General features: G+C 41.2%; 1 protein-coding gene across 3 annotated transcripts in view; it reads left to right on the top strand.

The window, feature by feature from the left end:
* The first annotated feature begins 9909 nt into the window (after positions 1 to 9909).
* Positions 9910 to 25886, top strand: part of SLCO1B3 (solute carrier organic anion transporter family member 1B3) — a 43634-nt gene continuing 27657 nt past the window's right edge. For all 3 annotated transcript variants that reach the window (XM_084622113.1, XM_084622112.1, XM_084622114.1), the window contains exons 1-7: positions 9910 to 10016; positions 16020 to 16172; positions 18864 to 19005; positions 19094 to 19226; positions 23028 to 23152; positions 24002 to 24148; positions 25177 to 25275. In XM_084622113.1, coding sequence (XP_084478239.1) covers positions 16044 to 16172; positions 18864 to 19005; positions 19094 to 19226; positions 23028 to 23152; positions 24002 to 24148; positions 25177 to 25275 — 775 coding nt within the window. In that variant the 5' untranslated portion in view covers positions 9910 to 10016; positions 16020 to 16043. The remainder of the gene's footprint in view (positions 10017 to 16019; positions 16173 to 18863; positions 19006 to 19093; positions 19227 to 23027; positions 23153 to 24001; positions 24149 to 25176; positions 25276 to 25886) is intronic.

The following is a 25886-nucleotide window of genomic DNA, read 5'->3' as shown; positions in this document are numbered from 1 at the left end:
ATGTAGCACTAGTGTCTTTTTGTTCACACCAGCAGAAACCCTTTCTCTCACCCTGCAATAAATAATGAGGTACCAGGTGTAATGAGGTATAAAATCTTCTAGACCATTGGAGCAGGCCAACTGCTTTAAAGTAAACATGCAGAAGCTGGAAGGTTAATGCCTCATGCCCAGCTGTGAACACAAGCAACAACACATGAAGAAGGACTACCCCTTGGAAGAGAGGAAGAAACCATATCTCCACCAGACCCATGAATCAGGATCTTCTGCATGTGTTTAGGGTCCATTTGACTAAATTGTGAGCACGTGCTTAAATCCATTGATTTCAATGGCCATGTGCTTATTTAAATCAGGGTCTAAGCTGCATGGAGATAACATGAAATTTACTTCGGGGATGAAATGGTAACACTCTATCACATCTTTTCTCTGTACTATAAAGAGAGCTCCCCTGAACTCATGGCTGATGTGGAGATATTGATTACTTAATTCTGACTAAGCTACCTGTGGTTCTGCACAGAAAGCTAAAGATATAAAAATAGACTAAAATATCGAGCAGAGTCTGGGACAGCAACGGGAATCAGAAAAGAGTTCCGCAATGGAGAAAAGTAGGCGAGGTGGCGTTTCTGAGAGTACCACTCATGAAGTCCTCCTGCTCCTTAATTTACCACCTTCAGTGGGCTTCTAAACATATTAAACAAAACCTTCCAAGCTTCACTTTTCTCCTTTCATTAATGCTTTTGAATTGACCTGCTGTGCAGCTCCTGTACAAGCTTCTACCTTTTTCTGCATGGTAGATCTTGCACTACAGACACTAAAGTTGGTATTTAAAAGCAGCACCTGTAGTCCTGGTTGGGAAGATAACATTCAAAATGAGAAATGTATGTAAACCAGTGCAGTCAGTCACTCCGAGAGCCTGAAACGAGAGGCGCAAACTACCACCTCAAAGGGATGTTAAAGGCAAAGCCTAACTATAATAACCTAAATGTCAATGTAGTTTAGTGATGTCAGCAGGTAAAAGAAGATCCATGCTAACTTTATTAAGGTCTACATAGTCTGCAGTGTGTGGGATCTCATTTGGGTGTCATGCATAGGTGGAGATTGGGCATAGATACAAATTGCATGTGTTAAAACCACCAAAGTCTTCTCTGTTTTGGATAAAATTCTGTCTGGCAAGCAGGCCCGATCTACTACAGGAGCACCTTTTCAAATCAAATGCAATGCTGTTCTTCATATCCTTGTGTCAAGGTTCCTCCCCCACTCTGAACTCTAGGGTACAGATGTGGGGACCTGCATGAAAAACCTCCTAAGCTTATCTTTACCAGCTTAGGTCAAAACTTCCCCAAGGTACAAAATATTCCACCCATCGTCCTTGGATTGGCCGCTACCACCACCAAACTAATATTGGTTACTGGGGAAGAGCTGTTTGGACGCGTCCTTCCCCCCAAAATACTTCCCAAAACCTTGCACCCCACTTCCTGGGCAAGGTTTGGTAAAAAGCCTCACCAATTTGCCTAGGTGACTACAGACCCAGACCCTTGGATCTTAAGAACAATGAACAATCCTCCCAACACTTGCACCCCCCCTTTCCTGGGAAATGTTGGATAAAAAGCCTCACCAATTTGCATAGGTGACCACAGACCCAAACCCTTGGATCTGAGAACAATGAAAAAGCATTCAGTTTCTTACAAGAAGACTTTTAATAAAAATAGAAGTAAATAGAAATAAAGAAATCCCCCCTGTAAAATCAGGATGGTAGATATCTTACAGGGTAATTAGATTCAAAAACATAGAGAACCCCTCTAGGCAAAACCTTAAGTTACAAAAAAGATACACAGACAGAAATAGTTATTCTATTCAGCACAATTCTTTTCTCAGCCATTTAAAGAAATCATAATCTAACACATACCTAGCTAGATTACTTACTAAAAGTTCTAAGACTCCATTCCTGGTCTATCCCCAGCAGAAACCAGCATATAGACAGACACACAGACCCTTTGTTTCTCTCCCTCCTCCCAGCTTTTGAAAGTATCTTGTCTCCTCATTGGTCATTTTGGTCAGGTGCCAGCGAGGTTACCTTTCGCTTCTTAACCCTTTACAGGTGAGAGGAGCTTTCCCCTGGCCAGGAGGGATTTCAAAGGGGTTTACCCTTCCCTTTATTTATGACACGCCCCCCAAATCTCAGCTAGGGTGAAACACTGGCTGGGATTTCTTCCTGGAGCTCTAGGAAAAACAGAGTTAATAAGTCACATGCATCTCTAAATATACTACCAAGTACATAAAGACTAACAATATTTTCCACATCTCAAGGATGATTTTAACCAGTTGATTCTGGGAAACTTTCACGGGAGAGTGCTTCAGCCACTTTGTTAGAAGCTCCTGAGATGTGTTGGATGTCGAAATCAAAATCTTGGAGAGCTAAACGCCACCGAAGAAGTTTTTTGTTAGTTTCCTTGACGGTGTGAAGCCACTTTAGTGCAGCATGGTCGGTTTGCAGGTGGAAACGCCGTCCCCAAACATATGGGCGTAGCTTTTCCAGAGCGTAGACAATGGCGTAACATTCTTTTTCAGTGACTGACCAGTTGCTTTCCCTCTCAGATAGTTTTTTGCTGAGAAACACTACAGGGTGGAATTCTTGATCAGGTCCTTTCTGCATTAAAACTGCTCCCACACCACGCTCGGACGCATCTGTGGTTACTAGGAACGGTTTGTCAAAGTCTGGGGCCCTTGGTACAGGGTCAGACATGAGTGTCACTTTAAGCTTGTTAAAGGCCTTCTGACACTTTTCGGTCCACTGAGCAGCATTTGGCTGTTTCTTTTTGGTTAGGTCTGTCAGTGGGGCAGCGATTTGGCTGTAGTGCGGTACAAATCGTCTGTAATAACCGGCCAAGCCTAAGAAGGATTGAACCTGTTTCTTTGACTTTGGGACAGGCCACTTTTGGATAGCATCCACTTTGGCCTGTAGGGGGCTGATAGTTCCTTGACCCACCTGGTGTCCAAGGTAAGTCACTCTGTTTAGGCCTATTTGACACTTCTTAGCCTTAACAGTTAGTCCTGCCTCCCTTATGCGCTCAAGGACTTTTTGTAGATGTTCCAGGTGGTCTGCCCAGGAATCCGAAAATATGGCCACATCGTCAAGGTAGGCAACTGCATATTCTCCTAATCCCGCTAGGAGACCATCTACAAGTCTTTGGAAAGTGGCGGGTGCATTTCGCAGCCCGAAAGGGAGTACATTAAATTCATACAGCCCGAGATGTGTGGTGAAGGCTGACCTTTCCTTGGCAGATTCATCTAGCGGTACCTGTCAGTACCCCTTGGTTAAGTCCAAGGTAGAGATGAACTGGGCCCGTCCCAGTTTCTCTAATAGTTCATCTGTGCGTGGCATTGGATAGTTGTCTGGGCGAGTTACAGCATTTAGCTTACGGTAGTCCACGCAAAAACGTATTTCCCCATCTGGTTTGGGAACTAGAACCACTGGAGATGCCCATGCACTTTCAGAGGGGCGGATTACACCCATCTGTAACATATCCTGGATCTCCCGTTCTATAGCAGTTTCAGCTTGAGGAGACATCTGGTAAGGTTGGACCCTAATTGGGTGAGCATTACCTGTGTCAATGGAGTGGTATGCCCGTTCAGTCAGTCCTGGGGTGGCTGAGAAAGTTGGCGCATAGCTAGTGCACAGCTCCTGGATCTGCTGTTGCTGCATACGCCCAAGGGTCATGGAGAGGTTCACCTCTTCCACACCACCAGCACATTTCCCTTCGTAGTAGACACCTTCAGGCCACTCAGCATCGTCTCCTCCCTGGGCTGTAGACTGACAAACCTTTAATTCTCTGGAATAAAAGGGCTTTAGAGAATTAATATGGTACACCTTAGGCTTTCGGTTGGAGGTGGGGAATGCTATGAGATAATTAACAGCTCTCAGGCGCTCCTGGACCGTGAATGGCCCGTCCCATGATGCTTCCATTTTATGGGCCTGGAGCGCCTTTAAGACCATGACCTGGTCTCCTACTTTGAAGGAACGCTCTCTGGCATGTTTATCATACCAGGCTTTTTGCTCTTTTTGAGCATCCTGTAAGTTTTCTCTAGCAAGGGCTAAAGAGGTTCGTAGGGTGTTTTGTAGGTTGGTTACAAAGTCCAGAATGTTAGTTCCTGGAGAAGGTGTAAATCCCTCCCATTGCTGCTTCACCAACTGCAATGGCCCCTTAACCTCACGGTCATATACAAGTTCAAATGGGGAAAACCCTAAACTGGGATGTGGTACAGCTCTGTAGGCAAAGAGCAACTGCTGCAACACTAGGTCCCAATCATTGGAGTGCTCATTTACGAATTTACGTATCATGGCCCCCAAAGTTCCATTAAACTTCTCCACCATGCCATTTGTTTGATGGTGGTAAGGAGTGGCAACCAAGTGATTTACCCCATGAGCTTCCCAAAGGTTTTTCATAGTTCCTGCCAGGAAATTAGTCCCTGCATCTGTGAGGATGCCGGAGGGCCAACCTACCCTGGCAAAAATGTCTGCTAGTGCCTGGAACACACTTTTAGCCCTGGTGTTGCTTAGAGCTACTGCTTCTGGCCATCGGGTGGCAAAATCCATGAAAGTCAGTATGTACTGCTTTCCTCTGGCTGTCTTTTTCAGAAAAGGACCCAGAATATCCACAGCTACTCGCTGAAATGGAACTTCAATGATGGGGAGTGGCTGGAGAGGGGCTTTGACCTGGTCTTGGGGTTTTCCCACTCTTTGGCACACCTCACAAGACTGGACATAGGTAGAAACATCCTTGCCCATTCCCTCCCAGTGGAATGACCCGCCCAAACGGTCTTTGGTCCTGTTCACCCCAGCATGGCCACTAGGGTGATCGTGGGCTAAGCTCAAGAGCTTGGCCCGGTATTTAGTTGGAACTACCAACTGTCTCTGAGGATGCCAGTCTTCCTGGTGTCCACCAGAAGGAGTTTCCTTGTATAAAAGTCCTCTTTCTACAACAAACCTGGATCGATTAGAAGAACTGAGAGGCGGTGGGTTGCTCCGTGCTGCCGTCCAAGCTCTCTGGAGGCTTTCATCTGCTTCCTGTTCGGTCTGGAACTGTTCCCTTGATGCTGGAGACATCAGTCCCTCATTGGATTGTGGACCTAGGCTTGGTCCCTCGGGAAGCGATATAGGGGATGGAGCTGTTTCTGTTGACTGTGAACCGCTCTCCGCTGGTGCACTATGTTGGGATTCAGGCTCCGGCTGAGCCTCTTGTGTTGGGTTATCAGCTGCTGCCAGTTCAGGGTCGGTGTGGCCCTCTGGTGTTGAGGTTGCAAGTACTGGATTCAGTGCTGACACTGGGTCTGGTGTTGGTTGTTCGGCTGGTTCCGGTTCTGGGACTGGTTCCGTCTGGGTCTCTGGGACTGGATCCACTACTGCTGTTGCAGACATTGGCCTGGGGTGCGGGTCCATCACCTCTGACCGGGTCCTGATAGAAGTTTCCGGAACAGAGCTAGGCCTCACGGCTTGTTTAGCCTGGCTGCGGGTGACTGTTCCCACTCTCTTGGCCTGCTTCATATGATTGGCCAAGTCTTCCCCCAACAGCATGGGGATGGGATAATCATCATAGACTGCAAAAGTCCACATTCCTGACCAGCCCTTGTACTGGACAGGCAACTTGGTTGTAGGCAAATTGAAAGAGTTGGACTTGAAGGGTTGAATCGTCACTTGGATCTCTGGGTTGATTAAATTGGGGTCCACTAAGGAAGCATGGATAGCTGACACTTGTGCTCCGGTGTCCCTCCACACGGTGACCTTCTTCCCGCCCACACTCACAGTTTCCCTCTGCTCCAAGGGTATCAGGGAGGTATCTGGGCCTGTGGACCTCTGGTGTGATTCCGGCGCAATGAACTGTAATCTGTTGGGGTTCTTGGGGCAGTTGGCCTTTACATGCCCCAGCTCGTTACATTTAAAACATCGTCCAGCTGACGGGTCACTGGGGCGAGGAGGGTTGCTGGAGAACGGGGTGGTGGGACGATAAGGGGTCTGGAGGGTTCTTTGGGAGGTAGGTGGGGCTTCTCTGGGCGGCCCCCGGTAATAGGGTGTGGTCTGGGGTGGTCCCTTCTGGTCTCCACTCCAACTGCGACCAGTTTTCTTCTTCTCTGCCACCTCCACCCATCTGGCTCCAATCTCTCCTGCCTCGATTACAGTTTTGGGTTTCCCATCTAGGATGTATCTTTCTATTTCCTCAGGAACACCCTCTAAGAATTGTTCCATTTGCATTAGGAAGGGCAAATTTACTGGAGATTCAACACTTGCTCCTGATATCCAGGCATCCCAATGTTTTACAATGTGGTAGGCATGTCGGGTAAATGACATGTCTGGTTTCCACCTTAGGGCTCTGAACCTCCGACGAGACTGCTCGGGTGTTATCCCCATTCTGACTCTCGCCTTGGATTTAAACAGTTCATACTTGTTCATGTGTTCTTTAGGCATTTCAGCTGCCACCTCAGCTAAGGGTCCACTGAGCTGCGGTCTCAGCTCTACCATGTATTGGTCAGTAGAGATGTTGTACCCAAGGCAGGCCCTTTCGAAGTTTTCTAAGAAGGCCTCAGTATCATCACCTGCCTTGTAGGTGGGGAACTTTCTGGGATGGGAAGTGGTACCTGGAGAAGGATTGCTAGGGTTTGTTGGTATATTCTGCTGGGCCTTTATCCTCTCCACCTCCTCCACATGCTTCTTCTCTTTTTCCTTCTCCTCCTCCACATGCTTCCTCTCTTTTTCCTTCTCCTCCTCCACATGCTTCCTTGCTTCCATTTCCCTCCTGTGGGCAGCCTCCTGTACCTCCTTCTCCAGCCGCATGAGTTCTATCTGTCTTTCATGTTCCCTTTGTTTTTCCTCAGCCTGAAATTTGGCTAATTCCAGCTGTAGTCGAGCTGTGGATTTTGTCATTCTAACCTCTCTGTTTTTAACTAACTTTACACCCGAGGTTTAGAAATAAACAAACAAAACTTGGCTGTAAAATTTTGCTGTGCTGGAATAGAATACCTATTCTCTGATAGTGATTGTCAGCCTACAGAAAAAGACAATTCCCTTGTCTCTGCTCTGGGCCCAAATTAAAGCAAAAAACCTCCAACTACTTGGAAACCTGCTTACCCAGCCCAAAGAAAAAGCAAATGGGTAGAACACACACCCCTATTTACTTTTAGGAAGAAAAGAAAAAAAAACAAACTCTGGGTTGGAAGACTGTGAATTTCCCTGCAGGAGTTAAGTACCCTGCCTCCAGGCAAAGAAAACCTGCAATTCACAAAAATAATCCCCTTTTGTCTCTGCTTGGCCACAAAGCAGAGAAAAACCAAGCTGCTTTCAGTTTCAGCTGCTTTCTAGACTTCCTTTCCAAAGGAAAAAAAAATTTCCTTTTTAAAATTTGTATTTCTAGTTCAAAAAATCTCAACTGGATCTCAAAATGATTTCAGGTTAATCCCACCACTATGCCACCATGTCAAGGTTCCTCCCCCACTCTGAACTCTAGGGTACAGATGTGGGGACCTGCATGAAAAACCTTCTAAGCTTATTTTTACCAGCTTAGGTCAAAACTTCCCCAAGGTACAAAATATTCCACCCGTCGTCCTTGGATTGGCCGCTACCACCACCAAACTAATACTGGTTACTGGGGAAGAGCTGTTTGGACGCGTCTTTCCCCCCAAAATACTTCCCAAAACCTTGCACCCCACTTCCTGGACAAGGTTTGGTAAAAAGCCTCACCAATTTGCCTAGGTGACTACAGACCCAGACCCTTGGATCTTAAGAACAACGAACAATCCTCCCAACACTTGCACCCCCCTTTCCTGGGAAATGTTGGATAAAAAGCCTCACCAATTTGCATAGGTGACCACAGTCCCAAACCCTTGGATCTGAGAACAATGAAAAAGCATTCAGTGTTTTACAAGAAGACTTTTAATAAAAAATAGAAGTAAATAGAAATAAAGAAATCCCCCCTGTAAAATCAGGATGGTAGATATCTTACAGGGTAATTAGATTCAAAAACATAGAGAACCCCTCTAGGCAAAACCTTAAGTTACAAAAAAGATACACAGACAGAAATAGTTATTCTATTCAGCACAATTCTTTTCTCAGCCATTTAAAGAAATCATAATCTAACACATACCTAGCTAGATTACTTACTAAAAGTTCTAAGACTCCTGTCACGGTTCCTCCCCCACTCTGAACTCTAGGGTACAGATGTGGGGACCTGCATGAAAACCCTCCTAAGCTTATCTTTACCAGCTTAGGTCAAAACTTCCCCAAGGTACAAAATATTACCCCCGTTATCCTTGGACTGGCCGCTACCACCACCAAACTAATACTGGTTACTGGGGAAGAGCTGTTTGGATGCGTCCTTCCCCCCAAAATACTTCCCAAAACCTTGCACCCCACTTCCTGGACAAGGTTTGGTAAAAAGCCTCACCAATCTGCATAGGTGACCACAGACCCAAACCCTTGGATCTGAAAACAATGAAAAAGCATTCAGTGTTTTACAAGACTTTTAATAAAAAATAGAAGTAAATAGAAATAAAGAAATCCCCCCTGTAAAATCAGGATGGTAGATATCTTACAGGGTAATTAGATTCAAAAACATAGAGAACCCCTCTAGGCAAAACCTTAAGTTACAAAAAAGATACACAGACAGAAATAGTTATTCTATTCAGCACAATTCTTTTCTCAGCCATTTAAAGAAATCATAATCTAACACATACCTAGCTAGATTACTTACTAAAAGTTCTAAGACTCCATTCCTGTTCTGTCCCCGGCCAAGACGACTACAGACAGACACAGACCCTTTGTTTCTCTCCCTCCTCCCAGCTTTTGAAAGTATCTTGTCTCCTCATTGGTCATTTTGGTCAGGTGCCAGCGAGGTTACCTTTAACTTCTTAACCCTTTACAGGTGAGAGGAGCTTTCCCCTCGCCAGGAGGGATTTCAAAGGGGTTTACCCTTCCCTTTATATTTATGACAACTCCATTCCTGGTCTATCCCCAGCAGAAACCAGCATATAGACAGACACACAGACCCTTTGTTTCTCTCCCTCCTCCCAGCTTTTGAAAGTATCTTGTCTCCTCATTGGTCATTTTGGTCAGGTGCCAGCGAGGTTACCTTTAGCTTCTTAACCCTTTACAGGTGAGAGGAGCTTTCCCCTGGCCAGGAGGGATTTCAAAGGGGTTTACCCTTCCCTTTATTTATGACACCTTGAAATGGCCCGGATTATTGGCAGGGATAAGCTGGTGAAGATCTGCTCCAAAGAGACTATACACATACTTAAGATGACCTAAATATACCACCGTTCTGGGTTTGCCAGTGCTGTTAACAGCACTGAAACACAAACCTAAACATTCTCCTTAGCATGACAGTTCCTTGTTTTCTTGTCCCTGTACCTAGCAACACCCATTTTACCCTCTTCTAGTCCTTGACTGGAGTTAATAGGGCCTAGAGGACCTGATATCAGCCCGAGTCAGCAAAACATATTTTATCTGCAGTTAGAAACTACAGAAAGCAGTTAAATACAATAGACAAAAACAATGTATGCTGTCAGACTGCCTCAGGGCTGAAGTAACATTCAGAATCATAGCTTTTGAAAAGAAATTCAAACTTTTGCTTTCTTTCCTTTTTGCCCTTTATTTTAGTTTACAGCTATATTAAGATTGGATCATCCACTATGTAAAGGCAAGAGGAGTACTCTTCTGTCTCAGGAAAATGGGAGCTTCACAAAACAGATTACAAATGCAGAATTCCATTCTAAGCATGCTCTACCTATGTTATTTTAATCTTGTAGTATGCATGCATTTTGGGACTGGGAAAAGAAGATGGAACTGTACAGAGACAGAGGATTAAAGCAATGTTCCTAAACTGTCGTTTCTATTTGCCTAGTAAAATGACCATGCTGGAAAGTTAATGAGTCAACTGATAAGATCAGAACAGCCTTGTTTAAGGAGAGGATCCACTTTTTTTCAACAATTTAAGTGATGAAGTAGCTGCTGCTGTGCTGGATACATAATCTAGGTAGGCACTTTTTAAATTTTATTTTTACTTCCCTTTGAATTTCAGATTAGACATTTAGGATCAATCTCTGTTTAAAACACCCTTTGATTAAGTATAATGCTAGCCATTAAAATATTGCCATTTACTGGTTGAAGATAATTAGCATTACCATGGCATTAGTGGTATTTCTGATGCTAAATTGTACCTGAAAAGGCCAATTACTTTCACACGGTAAATGTCAACATTTAATGATCACCACTGTACGTACACATACATGATATGTAGATATAGATATAGTTTACGTATACATAAATAAATGTTGGGAGGGAGTACACTGTTGTCATTAAAAAGTCCATTATACAGATACAGATATATAGATGATATAGATATCACTACTTATTTCATGAGTAATGCAAGCAGGACTTAGCCCTGTGGAGTACTCAAAAGTAATCAAAAATATTATTAATTCTTCATATTTTGGAAGCTGAGAATTAAAATGGTATTTTTTCATTTGTTTTAATGTATTCAGAAATCAATGAGACTATTAGTTTAGCTCCTCCTCTGGTGTAAATCAATGTGCTTCCTTTAACTTCTGCACAGGACCTGGCCCATTATATTTCATCTGGTATTATATTGCATGCTGGTACTGCCTTTTTAAAATGACTCAAGTAGAAACACTAGCCAAAAACCTAATAAGTGTAGGTTCTTTGTGGAATTGTAAGTGTTTCTTTTGACATTTTGGAATGTCTCCTTTCTGTTAATTTGTAACTACTGTATTATCTTGATCTTTGCAAACTAATTAAATGTTATCCAGGATAAATATATGTGATGCTCTCTTCTCCATTGTGATTTGATGTAAGAAAGAATGGGAAGCCAAACTGAATTTCTGAATGTTTTTATATTATTAAATGTAAAATTCAACCCCATGCAGAGAGGCAACACAGAGTGCTCCACTTCTGTTTCATCTAAGTCCTCAAAATAGGGCTTATGTGATGCAGAAGCTTTGGGCCGGCCCTCTGCTCATTGGTGAATTTCATCTTATGGATATGACCTGCCAGGTGCTGAGTGTCTAATGTGATGTGGGGAAAGCTCTTAACTCCAACTGAAGTAAATGGTCCATATAGTTTAGTCCCAAGATCTTACATTATACCCTGAGAACTGAGCCTCAATAGATGTACTTATCAAACACAAAAATGAGCTCTTTATATTTTCTTACTGTCACAAATGATATATGCTATCAATCAGGTCCTTACCCAAATGCAATGGGAAATGAATCTACAGACACAGATCTGTGAAAAACAGTGAGAACATCACTGGAACAATGTTAATCCCCCACTGGTATCATTTGCTTATTTTGAATTGCAGTCTAAGTGAGCTTGTTGTGTATGCACTATGCTTGTGACAAATTTTAATGCTTTAGTTATTCTTTTCCCCTGCACCCTTACTTGAAAAATGCAATGACCATAGGCCATTGATCTGCTAGAATGGAGTCATGTACGTAAACAGCAATGTCTGGTGAGAGATGATGCAACTAATTGAAATGCTCCTGGGCAAATCCCTTAACGTCACCTCTCTGTGTTTCCTTTTTGGTAAAATGAACACTTCGAATCTTGCTAAAGTTGAGGAAGAGACACCGATATGGCTATCCAAGCAAATGGCAAGATAATGCATCAGGCTAGATCTTCAGCTGGTGTAATCAACATAGCTCCATTGAGATCATTAGACTACATTTATTTATACTTGCTGATAGCCTGGCACATTGTGTGGAAATAGAGGAGATATAATCACTTTTCATTTAAATTTTGAGTTGAATTTCTCAATTAAGATGAGCTGCCTAGAAAAAATGATTTTGTATGATGGTTGATGAAGAAGTACTTTACGGGTATGTGTTTAGGTCTACTATCAGAGCCTGTAACCGATCATGTACCAATCTACTCACATTCCTGGGAATGGGAATGACATTTATACATTGAGGCCAAGATTCTGGGTGCAATTGAGACACCTTAAAAGAGCCTGATTTTCAGAAAGTGCTGAAAATGCAGCTCCTGCAAGGTATCTCAGAATGTGTACCCAAAATCATTAATCAATTCTGAAAATCTAGGTCTAAGATTTCTGCAGAAGAAAACAAATAATTTATAATAGTGTCTAAGGAATAGGCCTATTAATTCTAAATAAGAGTGAAGTTAAAAGTAAAAGACTTAGGTAATAGATTTGCTGTGAATAGCAATATGGCTGCTATTTTTTACCATATGAAATGTTTTGGTTCAGATTAATACCTGCAGCAAATTTGCCTTTGCTAACGTCATGTGGTCATGGAACCCACCCAGCACCCAAATTCTTTGCACATGAGCTAGGGTCAGCCAAGTTCAGCAGAATGCGCATGCCAGCAGGTCTAACCCTTGGCCCCTCCACATAGCTTCTCCTGCAATGTTGACACCAGTTTTTTCCCCCCGGCCCCTTCTGTAGCATCAGGAGCAGAGGTGTTATCTATCCCCGGCCAAAAGTAGATACCGCTGCTTCCTTCCTGGGCTTCTGTCTCAAAATACTTCAGAGTATCAAGGGCTCTTGAGGACTCCATCACTGACTTGTCCAGCTACACTAAGCCAGCTGCCTCCATTGCTCCTAAAATCTTCCCAGCCCCTTTCCCCAACCTCCTGTCCGACTAGGAAGTGTATTCACTGAAGCTGCATCATTGCAGCGTTTTAAGTGTAGACAAGCTCTAAGGCTTGATCCTAAACCTTTCAAGTGAATGGGAGTTTTTCCATTGATGTGAACAGGAGTTGTATCAAACCAATGGGCATTTTTGAAAACTTTGCCCACAGTCTTCTGTGGTATGACCTAGGGCAGAGATACTTGAAAATGCTACTGGCTTTTCCCAAAGGGAGGGAAGGTTCAGCCAGCTTTCACAAATCTGTTCCGGCTGCACTGTTGGAATTGTTGATCTCTACACTTTTTCTTTCTTTCATCCTCAACTCTCAAGGGGGCCAGGAAAGGTGAAGCGAGTTGATTTTGGTACTGTATGATTTTTGTGTTCTGGCTTGGGACTATTAGTTCTAATACTCCAATCTCCTTGTTCTATTGAAAAACGCACTTCTCAACTTGTTTGTTTCAATGGATTCACTCTTTTATGGAGCTCGGTGACAGCATATGGGTATTCTTTCATGGATCCAATTACAGGTCAGGGCCTTGTTCCATTTTCTAATTGGAGTAGTATATGCCAGCAAGTGTTTTCTTTCTTTAAATAAGGTTTATGATTTGCAAAAAAATATGACTTCCACTAATTTTTGTGAGATAAAATATTCCCATATCATTTTTATTACTCACCTAGCTCTAAAACACACAACACAGCAGAGAACACAAAATGGAATATGTGCACTGCATCGCAATAAAAACAAATAAAACCTAATCCGCCTAACTAATCTTTAATAAACAATAAACAATTCTATTGTTTTAAGGAGGGGGAAATCTTTCCCTCTCCTCCAAAGCTGCAGCATGCTCAGTGACCCACAGCAGAACTTGTGTGATTCTATGAACTGGTAGTGGAAAGATTAAGAACATGTCTGCAGAATACTGTTTTTAAGGATTACCTGCACATCAGCACAGAATGGGGCTTTGGAGGTATGCTGGGCTAGAGGAAGATCAGACAAATTGCCAAGCAGATCCATGACCATGTAGATCCACTGGCCACTTCCTCTGCAAATGGGGTGTGCATGCATGTGCACAGCTGCTGCAGCCCAGCCCCTACAGAATTCCCCAGATTACTCAGGCTGTACATTAGGGACAGAAATTTTTATCCCTGCAGTTTAGTCCAAATAACAATTCTCTACCACTAACTCAATATGTAACTGTGACCCAAGAACCTCTGGATACCAATTGGCAGAGGACTCTGGACATATAGGGGTACAGGGATCCCTGGGATCCACCAAAATAATGTCATGTAAGGTCTCTAACAAAAGCCTGTGTCACACTAGTTATCATAATCACTGTGAGATGTAAGTATGGAGAATATGTGAGGAGTTATTTATCCACACTGAAAATTGTTCTCTACGTCTGTAGTTAAAAACAGCTCACTCAAAGGTAGCATGTCTTGAGACATCCTCCCCAGAAAGGGGGTGGGAGACACTTATCTCCGGGGGGCGGGGGGGGGACCATTGTGTATTGTACGTCATACAATAGGAGTCTATTAGCATTCTAAGTCAAAAGCAAATGAGGAGCAGGTGGAGACTTAAGAAGGAAACTGACAAGAAGAGGTAAACAGAGGGGGCTAGCTTGAGGTGAACCTCAAAGGTCTGTACTGGTATATTTGAGGATGCAAAGACACACCCTGGTATCCTTCACCTAGGAAGTAAACTGACCATGAGTTTGTTTAGTGAAAAGGGATCTCAATCAGGAGTGGTTGGAAATGCTGGAGAGAACTTTGAGTGAGATAAACTTCTTTAGACAGAAGGATAACTTGTTAGTTACCTTTGGGCTTTAAAATGCATATTATGGCCGTGGTTTATATGTCACCATTTGTTTCCATCTCTCATACTGCTTTTTATTTGAATCTCTATGTTTTCTAAATACATTCCCCTTAGTTTTAATAATTGATGTCAAGTGCTGCAAGCATTACAGGAGCAGGGGGGAGGGATCCAAGGGGCTGGTAAACTGTGGTACTCTCTTCCTTTGGGAACAGAGCATATGGGATTCCTGTGGGTATCCAGTGATCAGGGGCTGAATACCCCAGTGGGAGACTTTGAAGGGCCTTTGGGGATGGGGTTAATCTGTTGTCAACCTGCAAGGCAAAGACAGGGCTGATGTAGCCCCGAGGACAGCACATGAGTTGTGCTGGTTGTGTTAGGGAGCAGGTGGGTTTTTTTAATGCAGTTCCTTATTATTCTATGACATGAAATAGATGGAGTAATTCCCCTTCCCAAATTAATGTGAAGTCTTGAATTCATTGGATATTTTTGGTACACAAGGAACACAGGATAAGCCCACTACCTTTTCATGTTGTTACTGGACTTGTTGCGATCCTGGTTATTTACATTCCAGCAAAGAATATACCAAGCCTTGTGCCTCATTGAGCACCCAGCATACACAGCTATCTCAGAATTGCATAACCCTGTCTTACTTTGACCTTGTGTGAAATCCGCTCACTTTCTCTTGTAATCTCCTCCTACAAGTACAACTCTAGTGTAGTGGATACAGTGTTTGTAGCTGGTGCTTCAGTAAGCATCCCAGTTGTTCAGTGTTTGCTATGACTTACCCTTTTCTTGCTAATGTAACATATAGCTTGAGACTTAAAAACTTGGTTACAGTTGATGACACTTAGATGTTGATGGCTTTCACTTTTGCCATCAGTTTCTAAAGGTCTCCTTATAACACTTATATCCTATGTTTTCTTTTCCCATATTAACTTAATTTTCAGTGCCCCCAGTACTTTTTGTTATATATTATAGAGACGCTTTTCCCTTGTGAGAGCACTGCTCCGGTTCTTATTTACTAAACCCTTCGCTTGTCCCTATGGTGTATTTATCCTCCCCATCTCTTTCCTTTCCTATTACAACGTCTCCTCCTCCACTTTCACAGTGATCATTTTTGGGATCTGCGACATAAATAAAACTCAATTTGCAATGTTCTTTATTTTGTAGTATTCATAAAATCTTAGTACAGAATCTCTCTCCCAACCCCCATTTAGTTCTATAAATGTGCAGCCACATTTTCATAACCATTCACTAATTTTTGGTGCCCAACACATGCCAGATTTTTAGCATTGCTGAGGCCCTGAAGTGCCAGTGGACTTGTCTACTGGGATACCATCTCCAGAGTATCTGTCCTAGTGGGAAATGCAGATTTTCAGTACATCTGAAAATAAAGTGCAAGTTGTCTCTATTCAGAAACAATTAGTGACCACTTGTGAAAATGTTAGCCATGGTGTAAATCTTTTTAGGGGCAAGTTAGTTACAGATTTCTATTTCATTATTTCTGTGGAAGAAGCCCTGGATTTATTAGAATTTTCTCATGTTTTCTTGTACAAAACAGATAACCAATTCAAGGTAAGAAACCATGACAGTGGAAACGGATTCAAATGCTAATCACTCAAACCTGGCAGTGGAGCCTCCCCAACCTTTGGAAGATGGAGCAATCAAACAAGTACCAGTCAAAAAGAAAACTTCCTGTTGCACTGGCTTGAAGGTTCAGTGGATTACTTTTATTAATTACTGTTGTTATTTGTTAATCATTGATAATATGTGTGTTCTTCTTCAAGGTACATAAGCAGGCATGGTTCTTTTCCCCACTATTTTTTTCACCCAATTAATAAAAGAATAGTAGGAGTTTTATTTAAAAAACATATAAGCCAATAATAATAAATAAATAATATATGGCTCTTTTGTAGAGTTTTTCATCCATGGATCTCAATGTGCTCCACGAAGGAGGTCAGCATCTTTATCCCCATTTTACATATTTGGAAATTGAAGCACAGGGAGGAATGTGATTTACCCACCGTCACCCAGCAGACCAGTGGCAGAGCCAGGAATTGAAGTGGGTCTACTGAGTCCCTGTCCTGATAGGCAAAGTTCAACGAGTTGGTTTGGCCAAACACTCAAGGTGTCAGGAAAATAATAATGCTTAGCTCTTATTCACAGATCTCAAAGCACTTTACAAAGAAAGTAATTATCATTACCCTCATTTTACAGTAGGGAAACCGAGGCATGGGAGGTGAAGTGACTTGCCCCAGGTCACCCAGCAGAGTGCCATAACCAAAATAGAACCTGGATCTTCTGAGTCCTCATCTGATGCTGTATCCACTAGATCACACTGCCTCACTTGAATTATTTAAAATCTTGGGCAAATAGGGCTGGAAAACTAATGAGAATTTTGCTTTCTTGTTAAAGACATAGTATTTACTGCTTCTGGCTGAGCTGAAAGTACCATGAAATCAGGATTTCTTATGGTATAATGATGTGTCTGATTTCTGCCCAGGCTAGGCCCTTGGGTCAAATTCATACCTGCTGTAACTCCATTAAAGTCAATGGAGCTGCAACCAGCGATGAATTTGGTCCAATCAGAGGCCTGTAACAGAATTATAAAAATTAGCGAATCCAACTTTTTCACATATTCAAAATGGCTTGGTTCAAGGTTTGGGCAAAGGTTAGCACATTTCTTTTTTGAGCTGAACCAGTTTTGCTACCCCTATATATCTCCAGTAGTAGCTGAACTGCTCTCAAAACTCTCATACCCCTGGGAGTCTCATTGGACCAGCTTCACCACTGGCATAAGCAGGCATGGAAGTCAGTGAGTTTGTATCCACTTATCCCAGCGGTGAGTGTGGCACAGAATGTTATAGAAACTAGAATTTAATAGACACAATAACTTTAATGTTTGGGATGGGCACAAATGTTTCAGTTACAATGAGAATCACCTCATCTTCCTATCAGACTTTGGAGTCCATTGCAGGGGGGAGGTGTCAGAACAGTTCTGCTAAATTCTTGCTTGTGTGGTGAGGTTTAGAACAGTTCAACTAACTTTTTTGTTCCTACTTTCGTGCTTATTTGCATTTCATGGCTTCAGTCTGGACCAGATGTAAAACTACTGAAAATAGTGGCCCCCACCCCAAAAATCTCAGAATTGTTGGACCCAGTAAATATGAAAATTCTTAGACTAAAGCCTGCTTCTGTAAGATTTTTTCAGTCAAATTTCCAGGCAAAACCAGCGTCCAACTCCTTTTAAAAACATTTTCTCTTAGGATTTGCTTTGCTTGTCATCTGCTGCAGTAAATAGCATCATAAAGTTCAAAACGCAGTTTAATTTGTCCACTTATCTACTGTCAGGTTAAACAAGCTATTTTAACTTTTACCCTGAGGGCAATAGGTTTATTTGTTTGGGATTCAGTACAAATCTGTTATGCTGAAATATCTGGATAATATTTAAGCACTCCTAGACTGTCTTGTCATCATAAGCATGGTTTTATCTGCAATCATTGCAATACTTAATAGAGTTTGTGTGTCAAAGCAAAGTGTGTATTCAAATGCTCTTGTTTTAAACCTATAAAAAAGTCAAATACAAACATTTCCTTTGCAAAGGGGTACAACAAAAATATAATCCAAATAGTTCAAACTGCATCCCAACAGGGTTGAGATTGCCAAAGAATCTGTACAAGACCTCCGAAAAAAAGGGATATTGTGAAGCTTGTGGCAAAGCCCAGTGTTGTAATACCAACACGATTTCTAACCTGGGGATTGACAATCTGGCTTAAAAAAAGTAATAACTGAATTGAAGCTAAGACTCATTGACAGTTTGCACTAGTTTCAGCAAGTGGCCTCTGACCAGCGCTCTTATTCTTGTTAATTATTAGTATTCTGGTAGCACCTCGAGGCCTCAAGGTTTCTTCAGTTGGTCTCAGTGTTGTGGATAGCTTGAAAATTGATGTTACGTTTCAGTAGGGTAAGCTGTCTCTACTGAACTGGTTGCCATCTACAGATGGCTTTTAGGTTCAGAAGCACAAATTCTATTCTGGGGAGCCTTTGACCAGCAAAGCAAAGGAGGCCGTGCTTTCTGGATGCTGAAGTTGGCAATGCCATCCCTAAGCACGAACAAAGTTAGTTGCTGCTTTGGGCTGTCCCATGCACATGACTTCTCTCGATCACAGTGAGCCAAGAATGGGAAGAAAACACCTTCTGAAAGCCCAGAGGGAGCTTCTTGCAGGATCAAGACCTCATGTTGTGTTAGAAAAATCACATTTTCCCTATTGGAGTTTGATTAGTAAAATTAATTAAATTAAGATTTAATTCATACAGATTGTTCTATAGATTTAAGCTCTCTTGGTTTCTATATTATCAATTTCTCCTCCCTTACCTCCCACCTTCTGTCTTGATCTTTCCTCAGGTGTTTCTCGCTGCTTTGTCATTCAGCTACTTGTGCAAAACGTTATCTGGAACAATTATGAAAAGTTCCATCACTCAGATAGAAAGAAGATTTGATATTCCCTCCTCTGTAGCTGGCTTAATTGATGGAAGTTTTGAGATTGGTAATTGTTATTCCGTAACAAACAGTAAATTCCTCAGAGCAAATACAATGAACAGCATCTACTAGTAATGTTTTCTTTGCTTTTTTAGGTAATTTGCTGGTGCTGGCATTTGTAAGTTATTTTGGAGCCAAATTTCATAGACCAAAAATCATTGCTTTGGGGTGTTGTATTATGTCAGCTGGAAGTATTTTAACAGCAATGCCTCATTTCTTCATGGGATAGTAAGTATTCACTAAGGCTAATTTAAGTACCATAGCACTGGGATTCTATACCACTTTCTCCATTTTATCAAACGAACACCACTGTGTTTTTAAAATCTGGGATTATCAAAGGGCCTAAAACTAAATTAATATTCTGGATATCAGAATAAATATTCAAGCCAGGCAACTCCACACATACATTAACGCACATTAGAACTGGTGGGAATTCCTTCCCCGGTCCTTTGTCAACTTTTTTTCAAAATGTCAACTTTTTCAAAAAATGTCAACTTTTTTTCAAAAATCAGAACCACCAAAATGTCTCAAATTTCAGCTAGAAATGTTTTGGTTTGGTTGGGTTGTAGGCTTTTGAGGAAAAGCAGACGTTTTCTGCAGAAAGTGGACACTTTCCATGTGAATTTATATTCCCTGAAAACCAAAATTTTCCACCAAAAACCAGTTTTAACAGAAAATTTTTCAGTCAGCCCTAGTGTGCATCATGCTGCTTTTCAAGACATTACTATGGCTAACTCTAAGGGAAGAGTCTAAGGGAAAATGCTGGGACTACTGAAGGGCTGAGATATTGCTCAGTGTGAGGAAGGATGGTAGAGTCTGACCTTAAACAGGGTTATTGCACGGAAGGTTAAAGTATGATGAATCACAACAATTTCAGTAGAATAATTATATTATAAAACTATTTCATATGATTTCTGTAACTGGGTATTTTTGTAGTTATGAACAGGACCCTGAGGCTCCATTCCAAGAAAGCACTTAAGCATGTGTGAAACTTGAAGTGTGGGAATAATCCAATGGAAGTCAGTGGGACTACTCCTGTGATTAAAGTTTTTCAGTGCTATATTGGGGCCTTAATCCAAAAAAAGTCGAAAAGCTGCATTCTACTCCAAGAGCGTGTTTGACTACATTGTCCAATATCTTTAAAGTCCAACATGATGGTGTCTCCGCGGCAGCACAAACTCTAGTTCTTCAATAATTGCTCACAGTCATTTGTATGTTGGTAAAATGGAAGAGTAGAACATGACAAATATGGGAATTCCCTGAAATATCCTGGGGAAAAGCCTTATTGAATTAAGTTTAAGTATCTTTGAGGTCCACTGTATTAAATGTATTATTGTGGTTCAGGATTGTGCATAACTTCTCTAGGGGGAAGATGTGATGTGAGGCCCAGGAGTTCAAAGGATTATACTGAAAATGTGCCAGACAAGGATGGACTTTTGGGACAAGAAGTGTGAAGTGGATTTCCTGGGGAATACCTAATGTTAATGCAAATTCCCAACCTCTAGTTATACAAGAAAATCAGCCTTTCAAAGCCACATCTTGAGGAGAATATCTTTACTGATTATTTGTTCCTGGAGATGGGAGATCAAAGGCCTGAGCTATAAAAAGAAACTGGCTGATCTGTCCAGTCTTGGTTCTGGTTCTGAATCTGAAACAGTTATGAAATGGTAACCATGGGGGAAACCCAGTTTTGCATTTTGAAGCACTGACACTTACCAAAACCCGAGGTTGGAGTGGGGGAGGGGTGATCTCTGCGTATAGGTTCTTTTACTGTTTGAATGTGTTTTCTCTGTAATTCTTTCACCTTAAGAATAAAGGTGCTTGCTTAGAAAGAGCTGTGTGGTAACGTATATCTGTTGGCAATACACTTGCCATAGCCTCCGGAGAGAAAGCAAATTGCAGACGCTGGCCTTTTAGAAAGTCTGGCTTGTTGGGGATATCACTGTAAATCAGGAATCAGTAGATCAGCCTCAACACTCTGCTCAGGAGGGAGAGAGACGTAGGTCTCAGCCCAAGAGAAGTGATGACTGAGGAGCTGGGAGCCTAGTGTGTGTGTCTTTGGTGGACCATGAGTGGGGAATACATGTGCAGTTACCTGGAAACTGTGACATAGGGGTCACTCATATAAGGTTCCAAACTTCACCTGTGAAGGTGCCCCACAGAAATGGGAGTTGAAGAAATCCAGAACTTTAAAGGAGGAGTCTAATTAGTAGCTTACAGTATTATGCCATACATTTGTAAGGGCTGATCCTGCACACCCCTACCTGAGCAAATAGTCATTACTCATGTGAGGCTTCAGTGAGACTTTTCAGGTGTGTGTTTGCAGAACTGGGCCAAAAGTTCTGTTCAGGGTGCTAAAAATCCTCATGTCTCATGAAACTAATTTGCCAACAAATGCATCCTCTCTTTGTTCAGAGAAGCACTGTTTTGTCTACCCATGACATTTCTTCTAGCAGAAGTTTTGATACAGTGACAAATAAACAATGCAACACATTTCTATTCCTATATTCAATACAATAGAATCCTTTATGGGTGTCACAGTTCAAGGCAACTGCACCTGTATTCCCCCTCTATGGTCCAGCAAGGGCACCCACTCACAAGTTTCCAGTTCCCCAGCTCTTACTTCTCTCAGGAAAATGGGTGTGTCTCTCTCCCGCATGACTGGAAGATTTTTAGGCTGCACACTTCCTGCCTACACTGTATATTCTCAGCAAAAGAGACTGCCTAAGCAGGTTTCCTTTGCCTTCTCTTCAGAGGCTATAAACAGTGTTATTGCCCACAGTTAAGTTAGCACGTAGCTCTTTCCAAGCAAGTACCTTTATTCTTATGGTAAAAGCATTATAGAGAAAACATATTAAAACAATAAAATAACTGACATGCATATTGATTAGTTTACCAGAGATCACCCCAACTGTGGCAGGTGAATACTCCCCCAATTCTCACCAAAGGAGTTTTCTGGGGTTACAAGTTCATAACTGCTTTGTCTTGGAACAAGAATCCCCATCAATCTGTGTGTCACTCCTTTATCCAGTTTGGGTCTTTGAAGAGACTATGAATAGATAATCAGTCAGACAATGAGTTTCTCCTCAAGATGCAGGATGATTCAAAAGAATGATTCCTGAGGTGGGTAATTTACATTCCCCTCATGCCAAGTATTTCCTAGGAAACTCACTCAACTGAAAGTTCAGTCTTGTTTGGCCTGTTGAAGCTCATACCACTTCCAAGGTTTACATTAGTCCTGTTTCCCAGTTAAAGAAGTTGCATACAATTCCACACTAATACATAAACATTTACATTCTTAATACAATGAACTCCTAAAATACTTAAACTCACTTCAATAAGGTTTGTCCCGGATATTGCAGGAAATTGCCATATATATCACAAGAAGTTTATAATCATAAAAAGAAAACTAAAGAATTATGTTCAGCAGAAAGTCTTTCTAACTCTTCTGCTGTTTTGCAGTAGCATCAGGCTTATCATTTCTATTACTTAACTCAAAGAGACTATAGGACTGTAGTTACAAGAAATAACTAAGGGCTTGTCTATATGGAGAATTAGTGCATGACAAACTGGGTGTAAATCTACAGCGCTGTAGTATACTATGCATTAACTTGCTGTGTGGACCCTTCTACTGCACACTAAAAGTTCTGTAGTTCGGTAGTATGGTTTGATACACTGCTGTTTGTACAATGGACTTTCAGTGCACAGTAGCAAGGTCCATATTGCCAATTAGCGTGTGGCAGGCTAGAGGACTGTAGATTTACACTACAGTTGCTTTTGATATTTTTTTGCTCATTTTTTCCCCACCCCCCTTATTTTTTTTTTACTTAAGTGACCCTCTTTTAACTGTTCAATTAACACTTTGTCTGTGCACCGCATTCAAATTATTTTTTCCAGTTAGATGCCCATACTGTCTATTCGCCAAAACAGCAGTCACAAAATTCCCCCTGTACTGAGATAAAATATACCCCTGTATTTCTTCAACTGCCCAGAAACATCACAACTAAATATAATGTTGTATGTGTTCAGTTATAAGTATGAAACAGCATCTCATGCAGTGTTGTCAGTCAACTCAACTTCAAGTCTCTCTCCCTGCTCCGTGGATCAAAATGTAACTGGTGTCAGTGAAACCTTATCGGAACATCCAGATTCAGGTGAGTGTAACTGTAAATACGTCTAAATGTGACAATTCTGACCTACTTATAAATCGGTCTTCACACAAGAGGGCAATTCACCCCAGTATGGAGGGCTAGTACAATTCTAAACCCCATTTAAGCCTTAACTTATTTGGAGGGTGTTAGTGACAATTCAGTGATACAGCAGCCTTGTAAATCTCACTCAGAGCAAGCACATCTACCAATCCAGAAGTATCTGAACTACTTGGGCCCAGTTTCTCCCACCCTTCTGGATATAAGTACCTCACATTGACATTAAAGGAATTTCTCATATAATTTGTGAGGAGAATTGATTCCCAAAGAAAATTTAAGGGTCCAAGCTGAGTTAAAGTTAACTGGAAATTAACTGGCATTTCTGTGATCTTCACACACCTCACTATCAGTTTAGAATATACCGAAAGAGCATCTCCAGCTGTATGCTGCATAGGAGGAGAAAAATGTCACTATAGGACCCATGAGCCAACTGTTAGCCTGGATCAGGGGACATAGTTGAAGGTGTAAATGAAATGTCATAGAGTATGTCTATCACAGTTTCAATCTGTTTATTTTTTCCTAGATATTCTTTCCCTAACAATACAGACCATTATCCTTGCATGACTATGTTTGATAGACAAGCATGTGACTGATATCTAGAAGTGTTGTTAAAGGGAGGGCTGATGATTTTGGCAACCTAGACAGGTTTAATGAGTTTGGTTACCTAGGCAGAGTCTTAGTCTTATGTAAGAAAAAACAATTGAGCAAGATGAGAGAGAGTGTGTTAAATGGTGTTATAGCCAGGCTCATGGTTTATTGTTCTACTGTAAAGATGGTAATTACTGTTATTTACAGATTGTGTAAAGGAAGCATCATCATATATGTGGATATATGTCTTATTGGGCAACTTGTTACGTGGAATTGGGGAAACGCCAATAACACCACTAGGAATTTCTTACCTTGATGATTTTGCTAAAGAAGAAGATGCTCCTTTATACATAGGTAATCTTAAGAGGATGAAAAGGCTGGTTACAAAGAAACAGTGACAGGAGCAAATCTGCTTTAGCTTTAAAAGTAGATCATCTACACTTTCCCCTAAAGAGTCCTTTAAAAAAAAATAGCTCTCTCCATTGGAACCAGGCAAAATCTTTTGACAAAGCTTTTTTTTTTTTCTTCTGATAAATACAGATTTGCATCAATTGAAACATTTTGTGAATTTGTGTTGAATTTGCTAAATTGTTTTGGTCAAATAAAATAACAAACAACCTCCCTCCCCCCAAAAAACCCAGAAACACACATTACAAAATCAGAAAAAGTCAAAATATTTGGATGTGACTTTTTCTAAATGAAACGTCAGCTTTTCAATTTGAAATTATCTTTCATTTCAAAATTTTATTCACTTTTATAAACAGCTTTTTATAAAGGCAAAAAACCCCCGCAATAACGAACATCTTTTTTCAGATTGTACAACACATTTCATTTGACCTGATATGAAATTTTGGTGACTTTTTCAGTGTGCTGAAATTTTTTAAAAAAAATTCATTTTGGGTTGTTTCAAAACTATTCTATTTTATTTAATTAGTTTGGCCAACTAACCAAAGAATTAGTTACCCTCACAGTAGTGAGGTAGCCTTCATTCCTAGTCCATTGCTGCCTTCAAAAGAAAATGACGAGGCTGTATAAATTTCCATGTAATGTTTTTGTCTTAACCCACCGAGTCCTGGTTCATTCTACCTGCACTGAGACTTGAACTTGAGTTTTATATGAATGGAGTTAATTTGGCTCTTGTAGTCTTGGATGGCCACTAAACAAATTTAAATAAATCAATAAATGATACATTAATACTGCCTAAGGTGATCTTTTTTCACCAAATAGGAGAAGAGTAAAAAACCTATCTCACATGGCAGGATGCTAGTCTTTGCACTTCCTGGAATACCCTGGGTCTAGGAGAGGAATAAGAAAAATAGGTGGAAAACATATAGGGCCACATGTCTGTAAATTTATCTGTGTCTACTTCGTTATATTTTCAGCATGTTTGCACACAATAGCAATGATCGGGCCAATAATCGGCTACCTGTTGGGATCACTGTGTGCCAGCTTGTATGTGGATATTGGATTTGTGGATCTAGGTAAGGAAAAATGGAGAGCCAATTATATTAAACTGTTGTATAACAATCAATATGACCAGTGCTTTATATCAGGATACGCCAAATATTTTCATGCCTTTCGGTAAATAATAAATATCTTTGTTTCAAGGTGAGGTGAGAACAAAGTGTTTTCACTGAAAAAATAATTTTAAAAGTTGTAGGTATGGGAAATATTTTAGGCCCAATCCAGGAAAGCACTTCAGCATGGGCTTAAATCCATACCTATTCAATAAAGCATTTAAACATGCTTAAATTTAAATATGTGCTTAAGCACCCTCACTGAATGCTTTGCTGAGTCATGCCCTTCCTGATGGGCTTTGCCTAGCATATCAATTTTTCATTTTAGGTGGTTAATTTCAAATGTTGGCTGAGAATATAATATGTTAATTGTTTAATATTACTCTTTATTACTGAGTTCAAATTTTACTAAGGGTTAAACAAAAAAGAAAATATATGAGGTGATGTTTTCAAAGGGCTTTCTATTTGGTGTCCATTGGTGTGCATTCAACTTTTCACACACAGACATGTGTGCCGACTCTTTTCCATTGCACACACCTGTGCATGTGTAATATAAATAAATAATGTTAATAAAG

Source organism: Lepidochelys olivacea (genome assembly GCF_965140295.1).
Source record: "Lepidochelys olivacea isolate rLepOli2 genome assembly, chromosome: 1".
Classification (NCBI taxonomy): Eukaryota; Metazoa; Chordata; order Testudines; family Cheloniidae; genus Lepidochelys; species Lepidochelys olivacea.
This window is presented reverse-complemented; position numbering and strand designations above follow the sequence as displayed.